Below are 21,475 nucleotides of genomic sequence, written 5' to 3'. Positions count from 1 at the left end.
CTACCAAGGCGACCGCCTTTTCAAGCGATTCCCGCTTGCACACGCACACACACACACACACACACACACACACACACACACACACACACACACACACACACACACGCAAACACACGCAAACACACGCAAACACACACACACACACACACACACACACACACACACACACACACTTAAAATATGCAGTTTATATGTGATTCTTGGCCCCTGCAGGTAAAGTGGTGCATTATGCTTAACAGCAATTACTTTGATTGACGCTGAAACTTCAGCAAATTAGTTACGGACAAAAAACTTTACACATGTTACGGGAACTTTAAAAACATGGTAAACTCACTGATCTGAGCAGTTTTGGTCGGATCCAGGGTTGAGCATAGTTCAGGGTGTTTCTCCGTCAGATAATCAACCATCAGGCTGTTTGCTTTCCCCCCTTTCTCTTTTACCGTATCAATGAGACAACGTGCTTTGTCTTCTCTGTTTGTCTTCCACTCTACAGTCTTCTTCTCCTCGTCATTCAACACATTCATCTTCCTAAGGTAATGCAGGAGATTGATGAAATCGTTGCATGACAACAAGTCGACTAATTTAGAGCGAATCCTTTCAAGTTCTGAAAGACAAATCAAGAGAAAAGGCAAATTAAATGAATTAAAATAAAATTCTCAACATAATAATCTCCATTGATAATTTCTGGGATAATAATTTATCAATTCTTTAAAATATACAATCAAAATCACTACTCCTCTGTGAAACACACACACACACACACACACACACACACACACACACACACACACACACAGTTTATATGTGATTCTGGGCCCCTACAGGTGAAGTGGTGCATTACGCTTAACAGCAATTACTTTGATTAACACCGAAGCAAAATAGTTGGTGAAATAACTTAACACAAATGTTAAGGGAACTTTATAAACATTTTGAACTCACTGATCCGAGCAGAAGTTGGTGTCAGACCCAGGGTTGAGCATAGTTCAGGTTGCCCTGCCGTCAGATAATCAACCATCAGGCTTATTTCTCTCTCCCCTTTCCCCAGCACTGTATCAATGAGACAACGTGCTTTGTCTTCTCTGGTCGTCTTCCCCTCTACAGTCTTCTTCTCCTCGTCATTCAACACATTCATCTCCCTAAGGTAACGCAGGAGATTGATGACATCGTTGTCCGACAACGTGTAGACTAATTTAGGGCCAATCCTTTCAAGTTCTGAAATACAAATCAAAAGAAAAGGCAAATTAAACAAAGTTAAGTTTCTTCTCAACCAAATTATCTCTGCATTGACAATTTCTGGGATAAAAATTTATAAATTCTTTAAAATATACACTCAAAATCACAACTCGCCTGAGAAACACACACACACACACACACACACACACACACACACACACACACACACACACACACAGTTTATATGTGATTCTGGGCCCCTACAGGAGAAGTGGTGCATTACGCTTAACATCAATTACTTTGATTGACACCAACATTTCAGCAAATTAGTTGCTGACAAACTTAACACACATGTTAAGGTAACTTTATGAACATGTTAAACTCACTGATCCGAGCAGAAGTTGGGGTCAGACCCAGGGTCGGCCATAGTTCAGGGGGCTTCTCAGTCAGATAATCAACCATCACACTACATGCTCTCTCCCCTTTCTTCATCACCGTGTCAATGAGACAACGTGCTCTGTCTTCACTTGTTATCCACCCCTCTACAGTCTCCTTCTCCTCGTCATTCAACACATTCATCTCCCTAAGGTAACGCAGGAGTTTGATGACATCTTGGTCCAATAACAGTTCGATAAATTTATAGCGAATCCTTCCAAGTTCTGAAATACAAATCAAGAGAAAAACAAAACGTTACAACTATTCTTAGATTACCACTTGTGGTGGTAGTGTTGGTACAAGATGCCACAAAAAACGAAATTCCCAACTTTACCTAAGCTTCTGTGTTCTGCTATTTTATGGATGCTTTCATATAGGTATTAGTGGGCCACTAACACAGTATTCAAATACGTCCCCAGAAATTCAGCCGTGGTGCAGAGTTACAGCCACTGCGAGCGAGTCGCACATTGAGCTTCCCCCAAATGCGCTGTTTTGGTGTCTGTAGCTTTAATATAAATGAGGAGGAGCGAGGCGGGTCAAGGAGGAGGGTGCGGGTGTGGCCCTGAGCAGCTTGCAGCCACGGTATCATGCGCTCTGTTTACAGTGGATGTATCGCAATGGCGAGGCGCACACAGCCGTTAGCCGTGTTCTTTAAATATTCTAGAACACACGGGAGTCCTGGAGCTCTAAATCTAAATAATATCATATTATACAGAGATATCTATATCATATAATATATATTATCACGGCTAAAAGCTGTGTGATAATATATTCTGAATCTCAAACGCCCGCTGGGTTCTCCGACGTTCCTGGTTCTTCCACGTTCACATCAATCTGAAGTAGACTGAACCGCGACATGGAGGAGAAAGGGATTGTTGCCGGGCAGCGCTCAGGCACCACCGCCTCCTGCAGCGCCGAGGCGGTGGTCCCTCGGCAGCGGGAAGCGGGGCTCAAGCGGGAGACATTCGCCGCCAACAATCCCTTTCTCCTCCATGTCGTGGTTCATGTTTTTGAGGGAGTCAAAGCCAAAGTTCCTTTCCCCCAATTCCCTCTCAACCATGGCTGAGATAACCCCCACTACGAGTCTCGTTGTAGAAATACCAGAGACGAGAGTCCGACGTGTTATGTGCAAGCAGAACGGTTATCCAAATAACAAGGAAGTGTACAACACTTGCGTTACAGTCCTGGGCCCAGTTTCCCGATAACGATGGATCTTCGCTCGTACGATCATTCTCACAATGGATCTTTCGAACCATCGTTAATTTCTTTGGAGCGTTTCCCGAAACTCCTCTTAACATGAACGTGCATTCGCTGCACTCACGACGTTCGTAGGATTGTACCTGTCCACTGACGTGTTGCTGAAACGGGCTATGAGTAAGTAGCCTACGAAAAGAATAGTTTGCAATAATATGAATGCTTAAGATATTAAAACATAATTGATTAGGCCTAGGCCGACATATGTATCAGTCCTAATCCTAAACCCACTGTGCATACATTTATTCACGGCATTTCCCCCCCTGAAATAATTCCATATTAGAAAAATCCAAAATAGCTTGTGTGACAACTACATTTTTCGTAATGTGCTGATTTTTTAAACATATATTTTCCGCAGCAAGAGAGCCGACTTTATCTGATTCCGCATAAGGTTCCATTGATTGGCTCTCTAGTATAGAATATTTGTAGACATTAAAAATGCAACGTTCCATAATTCATACATTATCATTCAAACGCGGCTATTGCTGACCCGATTAGGAGAGCTTGGTCTAAATCCTGCCCATATTGTTGGGCAGGATAAAGTAGGCTATAGGCAGGGTTCGAGTTATGATTCCATCTCTGTGGGGGTCTCTTAAAGTTGTTGACGGTGGGGGGAGACCGTACCGGCCTTGCGCTGAATTTTGACGGGGGAGGGGGGGGGGGTGGGATATAGGACGTAAATATGGGCTATTATGACACGGCTCTTCTCAATGCCGTGGAACGCTCCGTTCACTTGCATGGGCCCTTCACAACAACGCCAGCTTCTTCGGTTGCTAAGCAACGTCAACGTCTTTGGCTAACTATTTCTCTGCTGATCAACACTACGTATGGTAAGATGGTAACAAATAAATTGTAAAAAAAACACCTTGTGAAGTTTATTTTTTCGTTTTGCAAGTAGCCGCTCATTATCGAAAATAAGCCCCTTCAGGTCGAAGCACCTCCGTTTCGCGTCAGTGTCCGGTTCGCCCTGTCTGGGCTTATTTTCCCGATAATGACGGCGTTCTATTATCCCACTTAACGTCAATATAACTCTGCATGTGGAAGGGAAAATAGCTTTATTTGTAATTACAATATTATGCTGCTGTATTTTCAGATATTTTCAGATACAGATATTTGAGTTTGCTGCTTTCATGGGAGCCAGACCTCTCTCAATGGGAGCTCAGCTCCCACTGGCTCCCACCTAACTCGAACCCTGGCTGGCTATAGGTCTTTCTGTACTGCCGAGCCGGTTCGGTCGCAGCTTGGCACGCCAGGCGATTTCACCTTCTTATCTCAAGTTTCCTGTGTAAAACCGAGGGGGTCAAATCCCCCGTTCGTCACGGCGCAGGGTTTCTTGGTTCACTGGGGAAGGCGGGGCTGTGCACGAGTCTCTGACCTCTTTAGAATAATTTGTTTTATTGCATACTCCCGAATGCTTTCATTTTTTATGAATGAAGACACCCGCATGCAATAATGAGTTCACTCTATAGTAGGCTAACGATGCTCTTAGCGTCCTACGAGTACCCTGGAGCACTCGTTAGCTTCGAGCGTTTTCACGACGTTCGTTACCAATGCTTTCGGGAAACGGTGTGAAAATTGTACGATGCTCGTACGACGCACTTCTCGATCCACTTAGGCTAACGAAGCTTTCGGGAAACTGGGCCCTGGAGCTCTTTATCTAAATAATATCATAATACATAGATATCTAAATTAGAGCTTTCAGTTAAACGCGTTATTAACGGCGTTAACGCAAACCAATTTTAACGGCGTCAATTTTTTTATCGCGCGATTAATGCAAATCTTTTATTAAAAAAAAAAAAAACATTTTTCTTTTTCTTTGGCTCAAAACAAAGAAGCAGTAGCCTGACTGCTATGTTCAAATGACATTTGTTCAAAGCAGTCTAAACGACTGCTTAGATTTTCATTGCACTATAGGCTCTTTTTTGTATCTTCCTGTTTTGATCAGTATATGCCAATGTTGTTATCAATAAAAAATCAATTTACAAGGCAAGCCGATGCACTTCACCATGTTGATAAGAGAATTAAAACGAGAAGAATTAATGGGACAAAGAAATCAAGGGATATTTAGCATAGAAAACGAATTTGCGATTAATCGCGATTAATGTGAGTTAACTATGACATTAATGCGATTAATGACGATTAAATATTTTAATCGCTTGACAGCTCTAATCTAAATCATATAATGCATATTATCACGGCCAAAAGCTGTGTGCTCCTCCAGACGATATTTTGAATCACAAACGACTTCGTCGGGTTCTGCGACGTCTCTGGTTCTTCCACTTTCACATCAATCTGAAGTAGACTAAACCGCGCGCTGCCTGCTGCCGCGGTCGGCGTCATGTGCAGTTGATGTACTTCAGGGAGTCAAAGCCAAAGTTCCTTTCCCCCAATTCCTTCTAAACCATGGCTGAGATAACCCCCACTACAGTCTCGTTGTGGAAATACAAGAGACGTCAAAGAACCGACAAGAAACACTTGCGTAACAGTGTGTGTATTCACAGATACACACACACATGTGGCGGTCGCACGGTCGTCTCTCATTGGCGGGCCAAAGTCTCTGGGCGGGCCAGGCAGAGTAAGGGGAGGAGCTTACTGCAGTGTGACGACATAGGAAACCTCATTCCAAATCAGCGTGCTTTAGCCTCCGTTTTTTTCAAAGGCGAGCAGAACACCTAGTGCTCGTTTTACACCGAACGCAAGTTTTAGCCACTGAGGGACCATAGGCAGGCTAGGGGAACTTATATTTATGTTAGGAAACCTCATAAAGTGAGATTTTCATGCCATGGCACCTTTAAGCCAACATGTTAACTCCAGCATGATCTGTGAAAGTTAGCCCGAGCAGTAGAGTAACCCCTTCTATTTTTTAGCATCAGCAGGTGGGTGGGGGGGGGTTAGTTCCCCTCCCTCCGCTCTCTTCCAGGTCTGTGTTGTCTGGGCAGGAATGTGTCCGGGGTCGGACTAGCCAAAGTGAGGACACACCGAACCAGACAGACACTGCTAAGTGATGCCTTGTTACCTCTCCCACAGACCCCCCCCACTCCCTAACCCCCAACCTGAGGGCTGGAGACAGGGATTAATAGTCTGGAGTATTGATTCAGAGCAGAGTACCTTCCTCCAGTCCCTGTGTTCTCACTGCTCTGTTGTGGCTCTCAGCTTTAATTACACCCCCTCCAAATTACGACCTGTCTCCCTGCGGTTTCCCCGAAGACGGCTGCCAAACCTTTTTTATGAGAACAGTTGCAGTCTGTTGATTCGTCTGAGCCTGATAAAGGGTTAGACTCCGCCCCCGGTTGCCGGTACGCTGCTCCGTGTCTCCCCGGACCCAGGGGCCCGCGGCCGCCAGGGGCGGAGTCTAACCCCGTGTTTCACTGCTGTCGACGTCGGCCGATCAAACCGGTTTCATTTGGTTCTGAAACAGACGGGCCCTGAGCTGAGACTTGTTATCATTACTGTTAACGCCGCCGCCGCCCTGCCGCGCCGTAGCCCCGCCGCAGTAGCTCCTCCCCAGCCCCGCCGCCGTAGCTCCGCCCTAGCCCCGCTGTAGCCCCGCCGCCGTAGCCCCCCCGGTCCGGGCCCTGAGCCCACCGGGGCGACCCTCAGTGTCGCGTCGAGAGCTTACCACTGTTGAGAGCGTTTATCTTCACTTACTCAGACATAATCCGCGGGGGAGCTTAACGTCTGAAGCAATTTCCCCAAACTCTTATTTGTGTCTGTGTAGTTAAAGCATTTATTTTCTTATAAACTCCTTGAGGTGTATTTTTCTTTGCCAAACGATGATCCAACATACAATACAATAAGGGATAGTAAGAGTTTTGCGCTCTACATGTGTTCAAATTCTTCCATCCCTGAAAAAAGTGGGCCGGTTTGGGCCTGAAACTCTGCGGCTGGAAATGGGACCCACTCCAGCCCTGCATGTAACAACCAGTTGGCTGTAACCGCCTATAACACGTTAAACCGCCAAAACCCAGACAACACTGATCTTATTAAAATCTCATGAAACCAATGCGCATATACTATCATACAGTAGCCTAATATGGTATACTAAAATTTTACAATCTTCAAAGATAGTTTTATGGCAAAAACGGCTTACCTTCCATAGTTTCGTTTCAACGTTGCGTGGTCGACCAATATGAATCTAAATCCGTCTATAACAGACTTCCTTTATTTTGAAGGTTTCTTATTGGTTGGATTATTCTCTTTTCCATAACGTGTCTCTACCTGTTACGCCATTAAGACCGCCTTATGGTCGTCACACGCTGTAGCCTGCCCCACTCTCTGGGTAGGACTGCCCCACCCTCTGGGTAGGCCTACCCCACCCTCTTGGTAGGACTACTTCACCCACCCGCCTGCATATTGTTCTGCACAACAGAGATGGTCTACAGTAGGAAGGGAGGTACCCCTACCTGTTGTAGAACCGAGCACAGCAATGCTCTTAGAATCTCCACAAAGGTCTTCTAATATACTTAAAGCAGATATTGTATACCAATATTTGTCTGCAAAAATTTATAAATTGATAGATGTTGTGATTGATAGATTTAAAAAGTGCATTTATAGCCATGCCGAATGGGAGTTGATATACCACATAAACACTTGGAAAATAAAGAGTTGATAAGTATATTTCCCATGAGAATCGCTGTCCGCATTTAATTAATCCCAAAATGATTGGAAAATAGGCTCAAGGTTGAGTATCATGTATCATGATACATGATAAATATGTTACATATATTAATGTAGGTTGAGTCCAGTTGGGTTATTGTACATAACATGACTATTAAGTAGAAGCAAAATACATGATACAAGATCGTGCTACAGCACCATACTAGAGAAATACTGTTAAATGTATTCATGTTAACAATAGTTTATTGGAGTGTAACATTTCCTACACACACACACTCAATGGCCAGATACAGTGAATGCTGTGCAGTGCATGACAAATCCTGTATTCTCTCTGTCTCTCTCTCTCGCTCTCACACACACACACACGCCCCAGCATGCATGTGGCCCATGGAGTTTCCAGTGAACCCAACCCCATAATGTGATGTTTGCTTTAGGTGCTGATACAACATCAAACTATTTGAGAATTAAAGTCATTTCAGAGTGTGTGTGAGTGTGCTATTCATAAATATCTCTGGAGCTCATGGTAGAAAATAAATCATTTGGCAAAGATTTGAAGTAGTCCTCCCGGCCAAAATAGACTTATCAACTACAGTAGGCCTACTAATAATTGTAACAATACTGTAATATTTGAAGTGATTAATGGATTAAAGTGGTATCACACTGCATGATGACTGAGAATGAGTGTGATTAATTCATTATAGCCATTAAAGTGATCTTGGAACTTGGTAGAGTCTTCTTTTTGTAAATGATGTGCAAATTAAGAACCCATATCGTGGAAAAGCCCGAGATGAAGCCTCGACGGTCACACACATCGTCATTTCGCCTATGTGAATCCTACTCGATACGGAGCTTCGCTGGGGGAGGAGCCGACGTAGCTTCCTCGACACACGCCCCGATACCTCGACGCAAACCATAACATCACTAACTTGAAAACTTGACAAATATATCAAAACTCTACCATGTATCATGTTTGTCAAGTATCATGCCATTTATCAAACTGCCCTGCGGAGCGGGTTTCATTGTCTCCTGTCTGTGAAAAAGACTAAGACAATTCACCTATCGAGATGATGGACCACTCAACCAAAATCTCGACCCCCCCCCGTTTATCCATGACACCGCCTGAAAGCCTCAAAAGCATAATTTGATGGGAGACTCAAATCTTGTCAAAAAAAAACATATATTTTATTTTATTGTCACTAATGGCCACTTAAATGTTTTTAAGCTCACCATGTCCAGTATTCAGAATTCAAAACATGTATTCACAAATATGTTATTTTTTGCCAAGCGGAGCCAGCCAGTCTTGTGTCCGTATGCAAATTAAACATGTTCGCCAAACAGAAGAAAGACGTAATGTTGCAGTCATACTAAAAACGTCTAGCAAGCGAAAGCTAACCAGAGTGTATCACTCACACGCTTTGGGTCTATTCTAACTTAAGGTAAGAGGCTATCTTTTAAATCTTTGCAGTGACTGAATTGTGATGATAGAACTGGGACATATAGGGTGCACTGTGCATAAGATGAGTGCGTGCTACTGTGCGCGTGCATGTCCTTTCCGGCTTCGGCATACTGCATGGTTATGAAGGCTTTGTGGTCGGTTGTGGTCTTAAGAAGCAGCCTTGGAGTTGCAGAAGTTGGAGTGATAGTTTACGTGCGTGCGAAAGAGAGCGCGAGAGACAGAGCGCACCTGCCGTGGTGATGTTTGGCTTGTTGTCTTAAATGTTGTCAGCATCCGCCGTCGTTAGACGAATGTGCTTTGTGTATGTGTTCAATGATGTATTTGTCTGATCGTATTTGCTGCAGATGGATTGTTAAATAATGTCAAACGATTGGTCATACTGCAGGTTTTCATTTGCAAGTGCACCGATCGCGTGCCAGTCTCCGATAGGCTATACCTGGCATTTATTCAGTTTTTGATTGCTCTCCTAAGTGCACCATATTGGACATAGGAGGCTGCATTGGCTAAAGTGTTCCTTTACGAATAGGCTACTTTAGCATATCGGATTATCAATTTTTTTTGTTGTCATGTAGGCTATAGACGATTGCTTACATCCATGAAATATTGTAGTGTTATAGGTCAACTGCATATTGAGAAGATTTAGATCGGTATTGCGCAACAATCCGGGGATGGGGACCCCCGAATATTGACGGGTATTTCGAACACTGGCTCTAAACCTACAAAAAACCTATAAAAAGGTATCCTGTCACATTAGCACCACACACACACACACACACACACACACACACACACACACACACACACACACACACACACACACACACACACACACACACACACACAAAATGTAAGTTTGGTTAATGAGCTGAAATAAAAAAAAACTCAAACTGGGCATTAAATTAGCTGACATGGGAGTAGAACTTCAACTTGAAATCAACTTAACTGAAATAACATCAACCGGAGAATCATGTACAGTCAACCCCGGCTACACTAGTACATTATGGATCACATCTCCCAAGTTCTGGTGCAGAGGTTTGAGTGACAAGTCTGTGGCCCCTACCTCAGCCCTAATTACTATTGGATGGGTGTCCATCTGCCACCCCTAATACTACCGTTACTGGGTTAAATCGAAACGTCAACTCAACCTCACGTATATTGGCATTGATTGGTGTTTGTAAAAATAATTATGATAATACCGCCAGTTTTTTTCAAAACCAGCCCAAATTGTATGTACCCGCCCAATCTTGCAACACTGACCGTGAAGGAAATGAGTGAGCAAGAGCACGGGATAGAAGATGCCAATTTAAATTTACAGCGAGGGACGGTGAAGTTTTAAAATAAACTTGCTGGTGGCGCTGCAGAAATTCATATTTTATTGAACCACCCATTTAGAGAATGTATGAGACTAGAAACATCTGACGATGAGGAAACATTCAAACCAGCTTTGGCAAGGAGAGATAAATCGCTGGATTTATGCTGTAATGTTTCTAAAAAGAAAACGATTAGATAAGAATCATGTAACAATCACGTAACAATCACAGGCCATAACGCCTATGAACACGTAAAACCGCCAAAACCCAGACGACACTGATCAGATTCAATTCTCATGAAACCAATGCGCATATACTATCATACAGTAGCCTAATAAGGCTAAAAATGTTACAAACTTCGAAGATAGTTTCATGACCAAGATGGCTTACCTTCCATAGTCTTGCGTCAACGTTGGCAAAGTCGACCAATATGAAACAGCTTTTTTCTTTAACAGACTTCCCGTTGTTGCCCCAGTTGTGGTGCTGTGTGTTCTCCCCCTGTGTCGGCCACACCCCTGTGTCTCTCTGTCTCTGTGCTTTCAACTGCTCACATCTGCACGCCTGCATCTGTAGAGACAGGACGCTGACGTTCTTTTATGGCACTTTATTCTGTAGGCTGTACAAGTTCAATGAGAGCAAAGATTCAGAATGAACCAGCCTCTCTCAATCCAGTGGAATGCAAAACGAGCACTAATAGTATTTCAAAAATTCCAAAAATAAAATGCAAGAAAACAATTTAATTAACACATTCTAAACCTGGTATATGGAGTAGGCTACATACCTGTACAAGTTCAATGAGAGCAAAGATTCAGGCCTCTATCTTTATGGAATGAACCAGCCTAACTAAGAAAAAGGACAACTGAAACATTGGGGCTATAGCCTACTACACAAAGATAGAATGGTGAGCGCAAACCAGGAGGTTAGCTATGTTAACAATCTAAGCTCACAAAACATAAATGTTCTCGACAAAACATGACTAAATTTAAGTGCACTCATCCTGAAATACATACACAAGTTACCATATGCACTAAAACTAAAGTTAGAACAGGTATATTTCAAGTTCACATTGCACTGCTGTGGACAATCCAGCATATAGCCACCACTATCCAATAGAGGGCGCTGTTTAGTGGTGCAACGGATCACGGATTTCCCGTGATCCGTGTGGATCAACCCTCACGGGGCGGGACGCACGTGATCCGTGGGTCAGCTGACAATAATAGTTGCGCGTTCACGTTCGAATGATCGGCGTATGCTTAATTAGGCTACTGAACATTAAGCGTGGCAGCATGGCGAGTGGCGGGGTGGAGGAGTTGGGAGAGGCCTCCTGCATAATTTAAATCAGCTGTATGGGAGCACTTTGGCTTCCCTGTGCACTATTATGAAAACGGAATAAGGGTTGTGGACAAAACGGCCACGGTGTGTCGGCACTGTGGCACCAGAATAACCTACGACCACGGCAACACCTCGAGCATGGCCAGCCACGTGAGGCGACATCATCCCGGTGTGTCGGGAGTGGGGATGTAACGATATACCGTAAAACGGTATATCGCGATATGAAAAGGCCACAAATGTCAAGCGTACGTATTTTCATGTAATACCGTGTTGCGGCATAGCCGCGAGATTGCATCGTAAATGCGCACTGTCATTGTGGGGAGTCTGGTGAGCGACATTGTCATTAAAACGTTGCACTCAACTTAGACCGGAATGCCCAGGCAGCCCACACCACACAAAATAATAAAGCATTGACACAACACCACTGAAATATGACTCCGAACTTGAAAATCAACGGTCCCCTCTCACGTGGACCTTTGTTTGTAAACAAAGGTCCACGTGATGGTAGGTGTAAACACTAACCATCTCAGTGTTGCAGTGTCCGTTTCAACAACATTATGCACACAGCAGCCAAGAAGAGAAAACGCTAGCAGATAAAAAGAGAAAGAATAGCGATTGAAACTGGCGTCGATCAACCCCTCAGGTTCAACAGAGCATGCGTTATGTCGGTCTGGAATATCGCAACTTCGAACTGTAGTTTATTGTTTTGAATATAATTAGGTTTAAGTCAACATTGAAGAGTTGTAGGAGCACATTGACACATCACATTGACGCCGATTTAGGATCACGGACAGAAAGAACGGAGCAAGGCGACTAGTTGACAAACTAGTTAGCGGCTAGGGTAACAGCACACGCTACCTCGCGTTACCTAGCAACATGGGTCCGAAGAAGGCTCTGACAGCCGAAGAGGGCGAGGACATCAAGAAGTCTCTGGACTTCTTGTCCGAGGAGATTTCAGTTGTGAGCAAGCAGCAGAAATCCATCCTGGACTTGGTGGAGGAAGTGAAGGCTCTCCGGATCCAGAACGCCGAGAAGGACCGGCGTCTGGTGCACCTGGAGAATCGAGTGGCGGAGCTGGAGCAGTACACCAGGGTCAATGACGTGATTGTGACCGGGCTCAATATCAAACCCTGGTCATACGCCCGGGCGGTGACCGTTGACAACGGGGGGGAGCCCGGTGGGCAGGATGTCCGCTCTGTGGAGCAACAGGTGGCTGCCTTCCTACAGTCCGAAGGGATTGACATGGACTGGAACAGCGTGGAGGCATGCCACCCTCTGCCCCGGAGAGATGACAGCGACAAACGAGCCGTGATCATGAGGTTTGTCAACAGAAAACACAAAACCGCACTGTTAAAACAAGGAAGGAAACTGAAAGGAACAAACGTATTTATCAATGAGAATCTGACCAAACGAAACGCAGATATCGCCAGAAAAGCACGCTTCATGAAAAAACAGGGAAAAATTCAATACACATGGACATCTAACTGTAAAGTATTCATTAAACTAAACGGAACGCCAGAACAAGCCAAAGTAATGGTCATCAGGAACATCGAGGAAATGGACAACCACAAATGATTATCACAATCCAGACTAAGGTATGATGACTCATACACAACACACCACCATGACACAGTCTGAAAGAACTCATTCATCTACAACTGGAGATAACAGGGATATAATTCAAAGGATTGCTGATCATGAAAAACTGAAACTGAGAACATTTCAATACACTGACCATAATTTACTGGACTTGGAGCACGATATAGACCCGGACAATAACTTCTTCTCTAACATCAACGACAACTGCTGCTACTACACAGCTGAACAGTACAATCAGACCATTAAAATGGACAGCAAATTGTCTATAATTCATTTCAATAGCAGAAGTCTGTATGCAAATTTCAATAACATCAAGGAATATTTAAGTCAATTCAAAAAAACATTTAAAATAATTGCAATATCAGAAACGTGGATCAATGCAGATAAAGGAATGGATTTTGAACTTGAGGGATATGAACTTAACTGTGTAAACAGAAATAACAAGAGTGGAGGAGGAGTGGCTATGTATGTGGATAATAACTTGAATTATATAGTAGTAGAAAATATGACAACTGTCATTGATAACTTATTAGAATGTATAACAATTGAAATATGTGAAGAAAAAAACTAAAATGTAATAATCAGCTGTATATACAGAGCACCGGGATCTAGTACTGAAGCATTCAAGGACGGGATAGGGGAAATGTTTTCAAAAACTAATCAAAAAGTTGTTTTCATCTGTGGTGACTTCAATATTGATCTGCTCAATCCAAATAAGCACAAAATGACCGATGAATTTATCAACACTATGTACAGCATGAGTTTATATCCAAAAATCACCAGACCTAGTAGAATCACATCCCATTGTGCCACTTTAATTGATAACATATTTACCAATGATATTGAAAATAATACAATGAGCGGACTATTAATTAATGACATCAGTGACCACCTACCAGTGTTTACAGTTTATAACAGCAACTACCAGAGAAATCAGTCAGAGGAAAAACTAAAATACAGACGTGTGAGGACAGAGGAAACTATGAGCTCATTAAAAAATGATTTACTGGCACAAAATTGGGAAAAGGTATATAATGAAAGTGATATTGATAATGCATATGAAACCTTTTTAAGAATATTCACATCATTATATGATAAAAATTGTCCAATAAAATGATACTACAGAAAACAAAAATACAAAGATCGACCATGGTTCACGAAGGGATTACAAAATGCCTGTAAAAAGAAAAATACACTATATAGAGAATTCATAAAACAAAGGACTAAAGAGGCAGAAAAGAAATATAAAAACTATAAAAACAAGTTAACCAAAATTATAAGGGTATGTAGGAAAGAATACTATAGTAAAATATTATATCATAACAAAAGCAATATTAAAGGAATATGGGACATATTAAATAGTATTATTAAAAATAATGCTAATCAACAGTTACCCTCAATATTTTATTGATAAAACATTAAAAAGGACAATATGGCCGATGTGGTCAACAGCTTTAATATTTTTTTTGTAAATGTTGGACCAAACCTGGCAAGAAAAATTCCAGATCCATTGTTACCTGAGGATTGGAATGATAACCTTATAGTGAGAAATCCCAGTTCAATGTTCCTCACAGCAGTGGAAGAAAAGGAAATCATAGATATGGTAAATAAATGTAAATACAAAACATCTACTGATTCAAATGAAATTGATATGAAAGTTGTAAAAAAGGTCATTGAGGGGATTTCTGAACCACTTACATACATCTGTAACTTATCATTCCAAACCGGAAAATTTCCTAACAACATGAAAATAGCTAAAGTTGTGCCGCTGTATAAAACTGGGGATAGACACCAATTCACAAATTACAGGCCAGTTTCTTTACTTCCACAATTCTCCAAAATTCTAGAAAAACTATTCAATAACAGATTAGACAAATTCATAAATAACAAACATAAATTACTTTCTGACAGTCAATACGGATTTAGAGCAAACAGCTCTACATCACTGGCATTAACAGAATCAATTGAGGAGATCACAAACGCTATAGATCACAAACTGCATTCAGTTGGAATATTCATAGATCTCAAAAAAGCTTTTGATACAATTAATCATAACATATTAATCAATAAACTTGAACGGTACGGGATCAGGGGGTTAGTATTGCACTGGGTGAGAAGTTATTTAAGTAACAGAAAACAATTTGTGAAGTTGGGGGAACATTCATCTTCATGCTTGGACATTGCTTGTGGTGTCCCACAGGGGTCAGTATTAGGTCCAAAACTATTTATACTTTACATAAATGACATATGCAAAGTTTCAGAAACATTAAAATTAGTATTATTTGCAGATGACACTAGTATTTTTTGTTCTGGGGGGGATTTACATGAACTACTGGGGAGGATCAACACTGAAATGTGCAAACTGAAAATGTGGTTTGACAGAAACAAATTATCGTTAAACTTAAGTAAAACAAAATTCATGTTATTTGGCAATTACAATAAGAATACACAAGTACAGTTACAAATAGATGGGGTGGACGTTGAGAGGGTTTATGAAATCAAGTTTCTTGGGGTAACAATTGATGATAAAATAAACTGGAAGTCTCATATAAAACATGTACAAAGCAAACTGTCAAGAAGCATTTCAGTTCTGAGCAAAGCTAAACAAATTCTGGACCACAAATCACTCCACATTCTCTACTGTTCACTGATTTCACCATATCTACAATACTGTGCAGAGGTTTGGGGCAATACTTATAAATGTACAATACAATCTCTATCCATACTACAGAAAAGAGCCATAAGAATAATTCATAATACTGGGTATAGAGACCACACAAATTCACTATTCTTAAAATCAAAAACATTAAAATTCACTGATCTGGTTCATTTCCAAACAGCACAAATCATGTACAAAGCAAAAAACAATCTACTTCCCAGCAACATTCAAAAATTGTTTTTTTACAGAGTTGGGGGTTATAATCTGAGGGGGGAGTTCAATTTAAAACATCAGCGGGCACGAACAACATTAAAAAGTTTTTGTCTTTCAGTTTGTGGAGTGAGGTTGTGGAACAGACTGGGTGTGGGACTCAAGCAATGTCCAAGCATGATCCAGTTTAAAAAGCGGTTCAAACATATGGTTTTCACAAGGTACAGGGAGGAAGAAGGGCTTTAACAACAGGTGTTTTCATGAATTATAAATGACTTATGTATTTGTTTATTTAATCTATTTATTTTCTATTTTTTTCTATTTTCTATGTTTGTAAATATGTATTATTAGATATGTATATTTGGGGAGTTAGATTATTACTTGAGTAGTGGAGAAGGGGTAGGTTTAAATAAGCATATGCTTCATCCTACTCCTTTTCGGACATGTTGGGTTCACATTATTACTTTTTATACTGACAATTGTTATTGTTGTTTTCACTATTCTCATTGGATTTGTTTTTTTTTGTTTTTGTTTTTTCAGTTCACTTTGTTGTGTTACCCGCACATGTTCGAAATAAACTATCTAAACTAAACTAAAAAACTAGCTTACCTGTTGGAGGAGAGAAAAAGAGAAAAAAAGCGATTGAAACTAGCTTACCTGTTTGAACAGAAAGTGGTTCATCACGGGTCAGTAATTATGAATCCAGGCAAACAAGAAATTGCGGAAGCAGAGGACGCATCTTCGCTATTCAGGCCACCAAAACGGACCTGGGCCCCGTTTCCCGATATCGATGGATCTTCGCTCGTAAGATCATTCTCCCGATGGATCTTTCGAACCATCGATAATTTCTTTGGAGCGTTTCCCGAAACTCCTCTTAACGTGAACGCGCATTCGCTGCACTCACGACGATCGTAGGATTGTACCTGTCCGCTGACATGGTGCTGAAACGGGCTATGACGCAGGGGGAGACGCAGGAATGTCGGAGGAAAATGGGGTTAAAAAGGGTTAAAATATCTCCCCATCAAGGCCAACCGCAGAGTAGCCTACGAAAAGAATAGATTGCAATAATATGAATGCTAAAGATATTAAAACACAATTGATTAGGCCTAGGCCGACATATGTATCAGTCCTAATCCTGAACGCACTGTGCATACATTTATTCACGGCATTTCCCCCCCTGAAATAATTCCATATTACAAAAATCCAAAATAGCTTGTGTGACAACTACATTTATCTTAATGTGCTGATTTTTTAAACATATATTTTGCGCAGCAAGAGAGCCGACTTTATCTGATATAGGACGTAAATATGGGCTATTATGACACGGCTCTTCTCAATGCCGTGGAACGCTCCGTTCACTTGCATGGGCCCTTCACAACAACGCCAGCTTCTTCGGTTGCTAAGCGACGTCAACGTCTTTGGCTAACTATTTCTGTGCTGATCAACACTACGTATGGTAAGTTGGTAACAAATAAATTGTTTAAAAGAAAAACACCTTGTGAAGTTATTTTTTCGTTTGGCAAGTAGCCGCTCATTATCGAAAATAAATAATAAATTATCGAAGCACCTCCGTTTCGAATCGGTGTCCGGTTCGCCCTGTCTGGGATTATTTTCCCGATAATGACCGGCGTTCTATTATCCCACTTAACGTCAATATAACTTTGCATGTGGAAGGGAAAATAGCTTTATTGGTAATTACAATAATATGCTGCTGTATTTTCCGAGACCCCCACATATATTTGAGTTTACTGCTTTCATGGGAGCCAGACCTCTCTCTATGGGAGCTCAGCTCCCACTGGCTCCCACCTAACTCGAACCCTGGCTATAGGTCTTTCTACACTGCCGAGCCGGTTCGGTCGCAGCTTGGAACGCCCGGCGATTTCACCTTCTTATCTCAAGTTTCCTGTGTCAAACCGAGGGGGTTAAATCCCCCGTTCGTCACGGCGCGGGGATTCTTGGTTCACTGGGGAAGGCGGGGCTGTGCACGGAGTCTCTGACCTCTTTAGAATAATTTGTATTATTGCATACTCCCGAATGTTTTCATTTTTTATGAATGAAGACACCCGCATGCAATAATGAGTTCACTCTATAGTAGGCTAACGAGGCTCTTAGCATCCTACGAGTACCCTGGAGCACTCGTTAGCTATGAGGGTTTTCAAAACGTTTGTTACCAAAGATGCTTTCGGGAAACGGTGTGAAAACTGTACGATGCTCGTACGACCCACTCTGCGATCCACTTAGGCTAAATATGCTCTCGGGAAACTGGGCCCAGGTCGGCAGTGTAGGAATTTTTCGGCTATCTAAAGGATGAAAACGGCAAAGTTCTTGTAGATGGAATGCCGACTTGCGAACGCTGCAAGAGAAAAGTTCCTTGCAAAGCGGCAAACACGTCCAACATGGCACATCATCTCCGTGAGAAACATCCACAAGACTAGCCAAAATCGTCAAATCCACGGTAAGGTTGGCGAACATCCGTGACAGATGATATAAATGTGTCCAATGATCCTTAATATGTTCAACATAACTTTACGTTAGCTTGTGTACTACCGGCATGTTGCGCACAAGAATAGAATCATTAATAGGTCACACTCAGGTGACGTTGCCCACCTCCGATTGTGAGAGGGAGGGAGGGGTGAGAAGAGTGCACTGTAAAAACATACATTTTGAGACAGATTTTTTAAAATAATAATTAACCAATAAAAATATCGTGATCCTTTTTTTATTTCATTAAGTCAGAATGTATTGAGATAAAAACTTAAATAAAAATAGATTTGATAGTGCACAGTCAAGCAGCCAGCCTAATATAAAATAAACCTTTGCCAAGGGAGCAAAATATGCTCCCAAATCAAAAGGAATTAGATGAAGCAGTGGCATTTTTTTATTGCAAAGGACATGATGCCTTTCCAAGTGGTTGAAAAGCCCTGATTTAAGCATTTGATGCAGAAGACGGCCCCAAGCTACAAGCTGCCATCTCGGGTTTACTTTTCGGATTCAGATTCCCCAGATGTTTGAAAAGGTGCGTGCAACTGTTCAGAAAAAGGGGGAGGGAGGAAGACCTGTGGACGAGCAGAAACATACATCAGTTTAACCATCCACTACATCTCCAAAGATTGGAAGCTGAAGTCCCACTGCTTGGAAACAATGTATTTCCCGGAAGACCACACCCACGCTCACATTTAAGAATTGATCGACAGTATTCTCCAGGCTTGGAAAATACCAAGAGAGAAGATTGTCTGTTTCACAACAGATAATGCCTCCAACATGAGGAAGGCATTTGAAGATGACCAACATCCTTGGGTGTGGTGAGGGTGTTTCGGGCACAATCTAAATTTAGCCATCTCAAAAAAAGTTTATATCGTATCGTGATATCGTGATATTAATTTTGATATCGTATCGTATCGTATCGTACTAAAAATGTCATATCGTTACATCCCTAGTCGGGAGTAACGGGAGAAAAAAAAAAAGATGCGCAGCAACTGCTTCTCCCCGATGCATTTAAGCAGTGCTTTCCTGCAAGCTCCGGCCGGGCAAAAGCCATCAACAAATCGATTGGGGTGTTTATAGCGGCGGACATGAGGCCATACTCCGTTGTGGAGAATAAAGGCTTTAAAAACATGATTAAGGTGCTTGAGCCACGGTGCGAAATACCCTCGCGCTACCACTTTACAACCAAGATCGTTCCCGAACTTTATGAGGAACAAAAAAAGATTATTGTAGATGAATTATCCAAGGCATCCTCCGTTGCCCTCACTACAGACGGGTGGACCTCTAGAGCCACTGAAAGTTACATGACGGTGACTGCGCACTACATAACAGCGGAGTGGGAGATAAAGAGCCCAGTGCTGCAGACACGCCCACTCTACGAGAGCCACACCGGCACAAATCTGGCGCAGGTACTGACAGGAACAGTAGCAGAGTGGAAGGTAGAGAGGCCAAAAAACAACATCCCAGTCACCACAGATAATGCCAAAAACCAAGTAAGTGCAGTGAAGGAAGCTGGTCTGGGGCCACAGATAGGGTGCTTTGCCCACGTGATTAATTTAGCATCCCAAAGGGGATGTCCATCACACAAGATGGACAGACTGTTTGGGAGGATCAGAAAGGTGGTTTCATTTTTCCACCGCAGCACAACAGCAGCTCATGTGCTTAAAACAAAGCAGGAAATGCTACAGCTACCTACTCACAAGCTGATGCAGGATGTCCCAACAAGGTGGAACTCCACGTATGTCATGTTGGAGCGCTATCTTGAGCAGCAGGCAGCTATATTCTCTGCACTGACTGACAAGGCCCTGAAAATAAATATCAGAGACATTGTCACCTTGTCTGACGATGATGTGAACGTGGCAGAGGAGGTCCTCCAGGTGCTCAAACCACTCAAAATGGTTACAACCCTATTAAGCACTGAATCTGCTCCATCTGTCTCCGTGGTCCTACACCTAAAAACAAAGATTATACAATCCATGTCCCCAAGTGAGGGAGACAGCACCATCAGCCGAGATGTCAAAGCTGCTATTAAAGCAGACCTGAACCGCAGATACACTGATCACCCCGATCTACAGAACTATCTTCATAGATCGACTGCACTGGACCCAAGATTCAAGTCCCTGTCTCACCTAGATCCTGCCCTGCGCCAGAGAACATACAACGATCTCACCACTGAGATTGTGGGCAAGTTGGGCACTGAAGAACATGAAGAGCTAAAAACAGTTTAAAAAGTCAGTGAGTTAGGCCACTTAAACATAGTGCAGTCCAGTCTTAGTTATTTTGCTATAAGAATTGTATTTTTTATTTTAAATTAATAATTTATTTTATTAAATGTTATTGCTGCAATAATAGTTCTGTGAAAACTGAAAAAAAGATTGAACATCAAATAATTGTTTCTTCCAGGGTCAAGCCACAGAGCCAACAGGAGGAGGCGCAGGGACATCTCCTCCACAAAAGAAGTCAGCCATTGAGGCGCTTTTCGGGGAGACCTTTGCAGGCAAGGAGGTCACAGGCAAGCCGTTTCTTGATGCCATTGAAGAGGAAGTGGCATACTACCGAGCAGCAAGTGGCATTCCGGTTGTTGGTGATCCACTGAATTGGTGGAAGACCAACGAGGGCAAATACCCTCATGTTGCCATGATGGCTAAATGTTACCTTGCTGTGCCTGGCACTTCAGTTCCCAGCGAGTCTTTTCCACTGCAGGGGACATAGTGACTGCAAAAAGGTCTACACTCTCCCCAGGCAATGCAGACATCCTCATCTTTTTGAAAAAGAGTTTAAAGTTATAAATCCAGGCCTGCTGTGCTTCTTTGTGCACTTTATTTTGTTTCTGCACTTTATTTTGTACAGCCTGTTATTCACTGTTGAATGTTGAAAATAAAACAAAAAAGCAATTGAAAGCTAAGTCACACTTGTCTTATCTTTTTCGTTGTTGATGCGATAATG

General features: G+C 42.3%; 2 protein-coding genes across 3 annotated transcripts in view; one reads left to right on the top strand and one right to left on the bottom strand.

Annotated features, from left to right (window-relative positions):
- The window catches only part of LOC130405537 (uncharacterized), a 36,346-nt gene extending 23,540 nt beyond the window's left edge, over positions 1–12,806 (bottom strand). Inside the window, exons 1-5 of one of the 2 annotated variants that reach the window (XM_056610678.1) lie at positions 12,436–12,806; positions 10,636–10,812; positions 1,560–1,832; positions 940–1,212; positions 335–604 (exon numbers count right to left, since the gene is read on the bottom strand). In XM_056610678.1, the coding sequence (XP_056466653.1) occupies positions 335–604; positions 940–1,212; positions 1,560–1,832; positions 10,636–10,642 (823 nt within the window). In that variant the 5' untranslated portion in view covers positions 10,643–10,812; positions 12,436–12,806. Of the gene's footprint in view, positions 1–334; positions 605–939; positions 1,213–1,559; positions 1,833–10,635; positions 10,882–12,435 lie in introns of those variants that run through there. The other variant, XM_056610676.1, reaches the window with a different exon arrangement.
- Positions 12,807–19,617: 6,811 nt separating this feature from the next.
- Positions 19,618–21,002, top strand: LOC130405540 (E3 SUMO-protein ligase ZBED1). The gene is made up of 2 exons (XM_056610684.1): positions 19,618–20,760; positions 20,933–21,002. The coding sequence occupies exon 1, from the start codon at positions 19,618–19,620 to the stop codon at positions 20,755–20,757; it is 1,140 nt and encodes a 379-aa protein (XP_056466659.1). The 3' UTR covers positions 20,758–20,760; positions 20,933–21,002.
- The last annotated feature ends 473 nt before the right edge of the window (positions 21,003–21,475 follow it).

The sequence above is a fragment of the Gadus chalcogrammus genome, chromosome 16, assembly GCF_026213295.1.
Source record: "Gadus chalcogrammus isolate NIFS_2021 chromosome 16, NIFS_Gcha_1.0, whole genome shotgun sequence".
NCBI lineage: Eukaryota > Metazoa > Chordata > Actinopteri > Gadiformes > Gadidae > Gadus > Gadus chalcogrammus.
The sequence above is the reverse complement of the archived record's forward strand: the minus strand, read 5'-3'. Positions and strand labels throughout refer to the sequence as shown.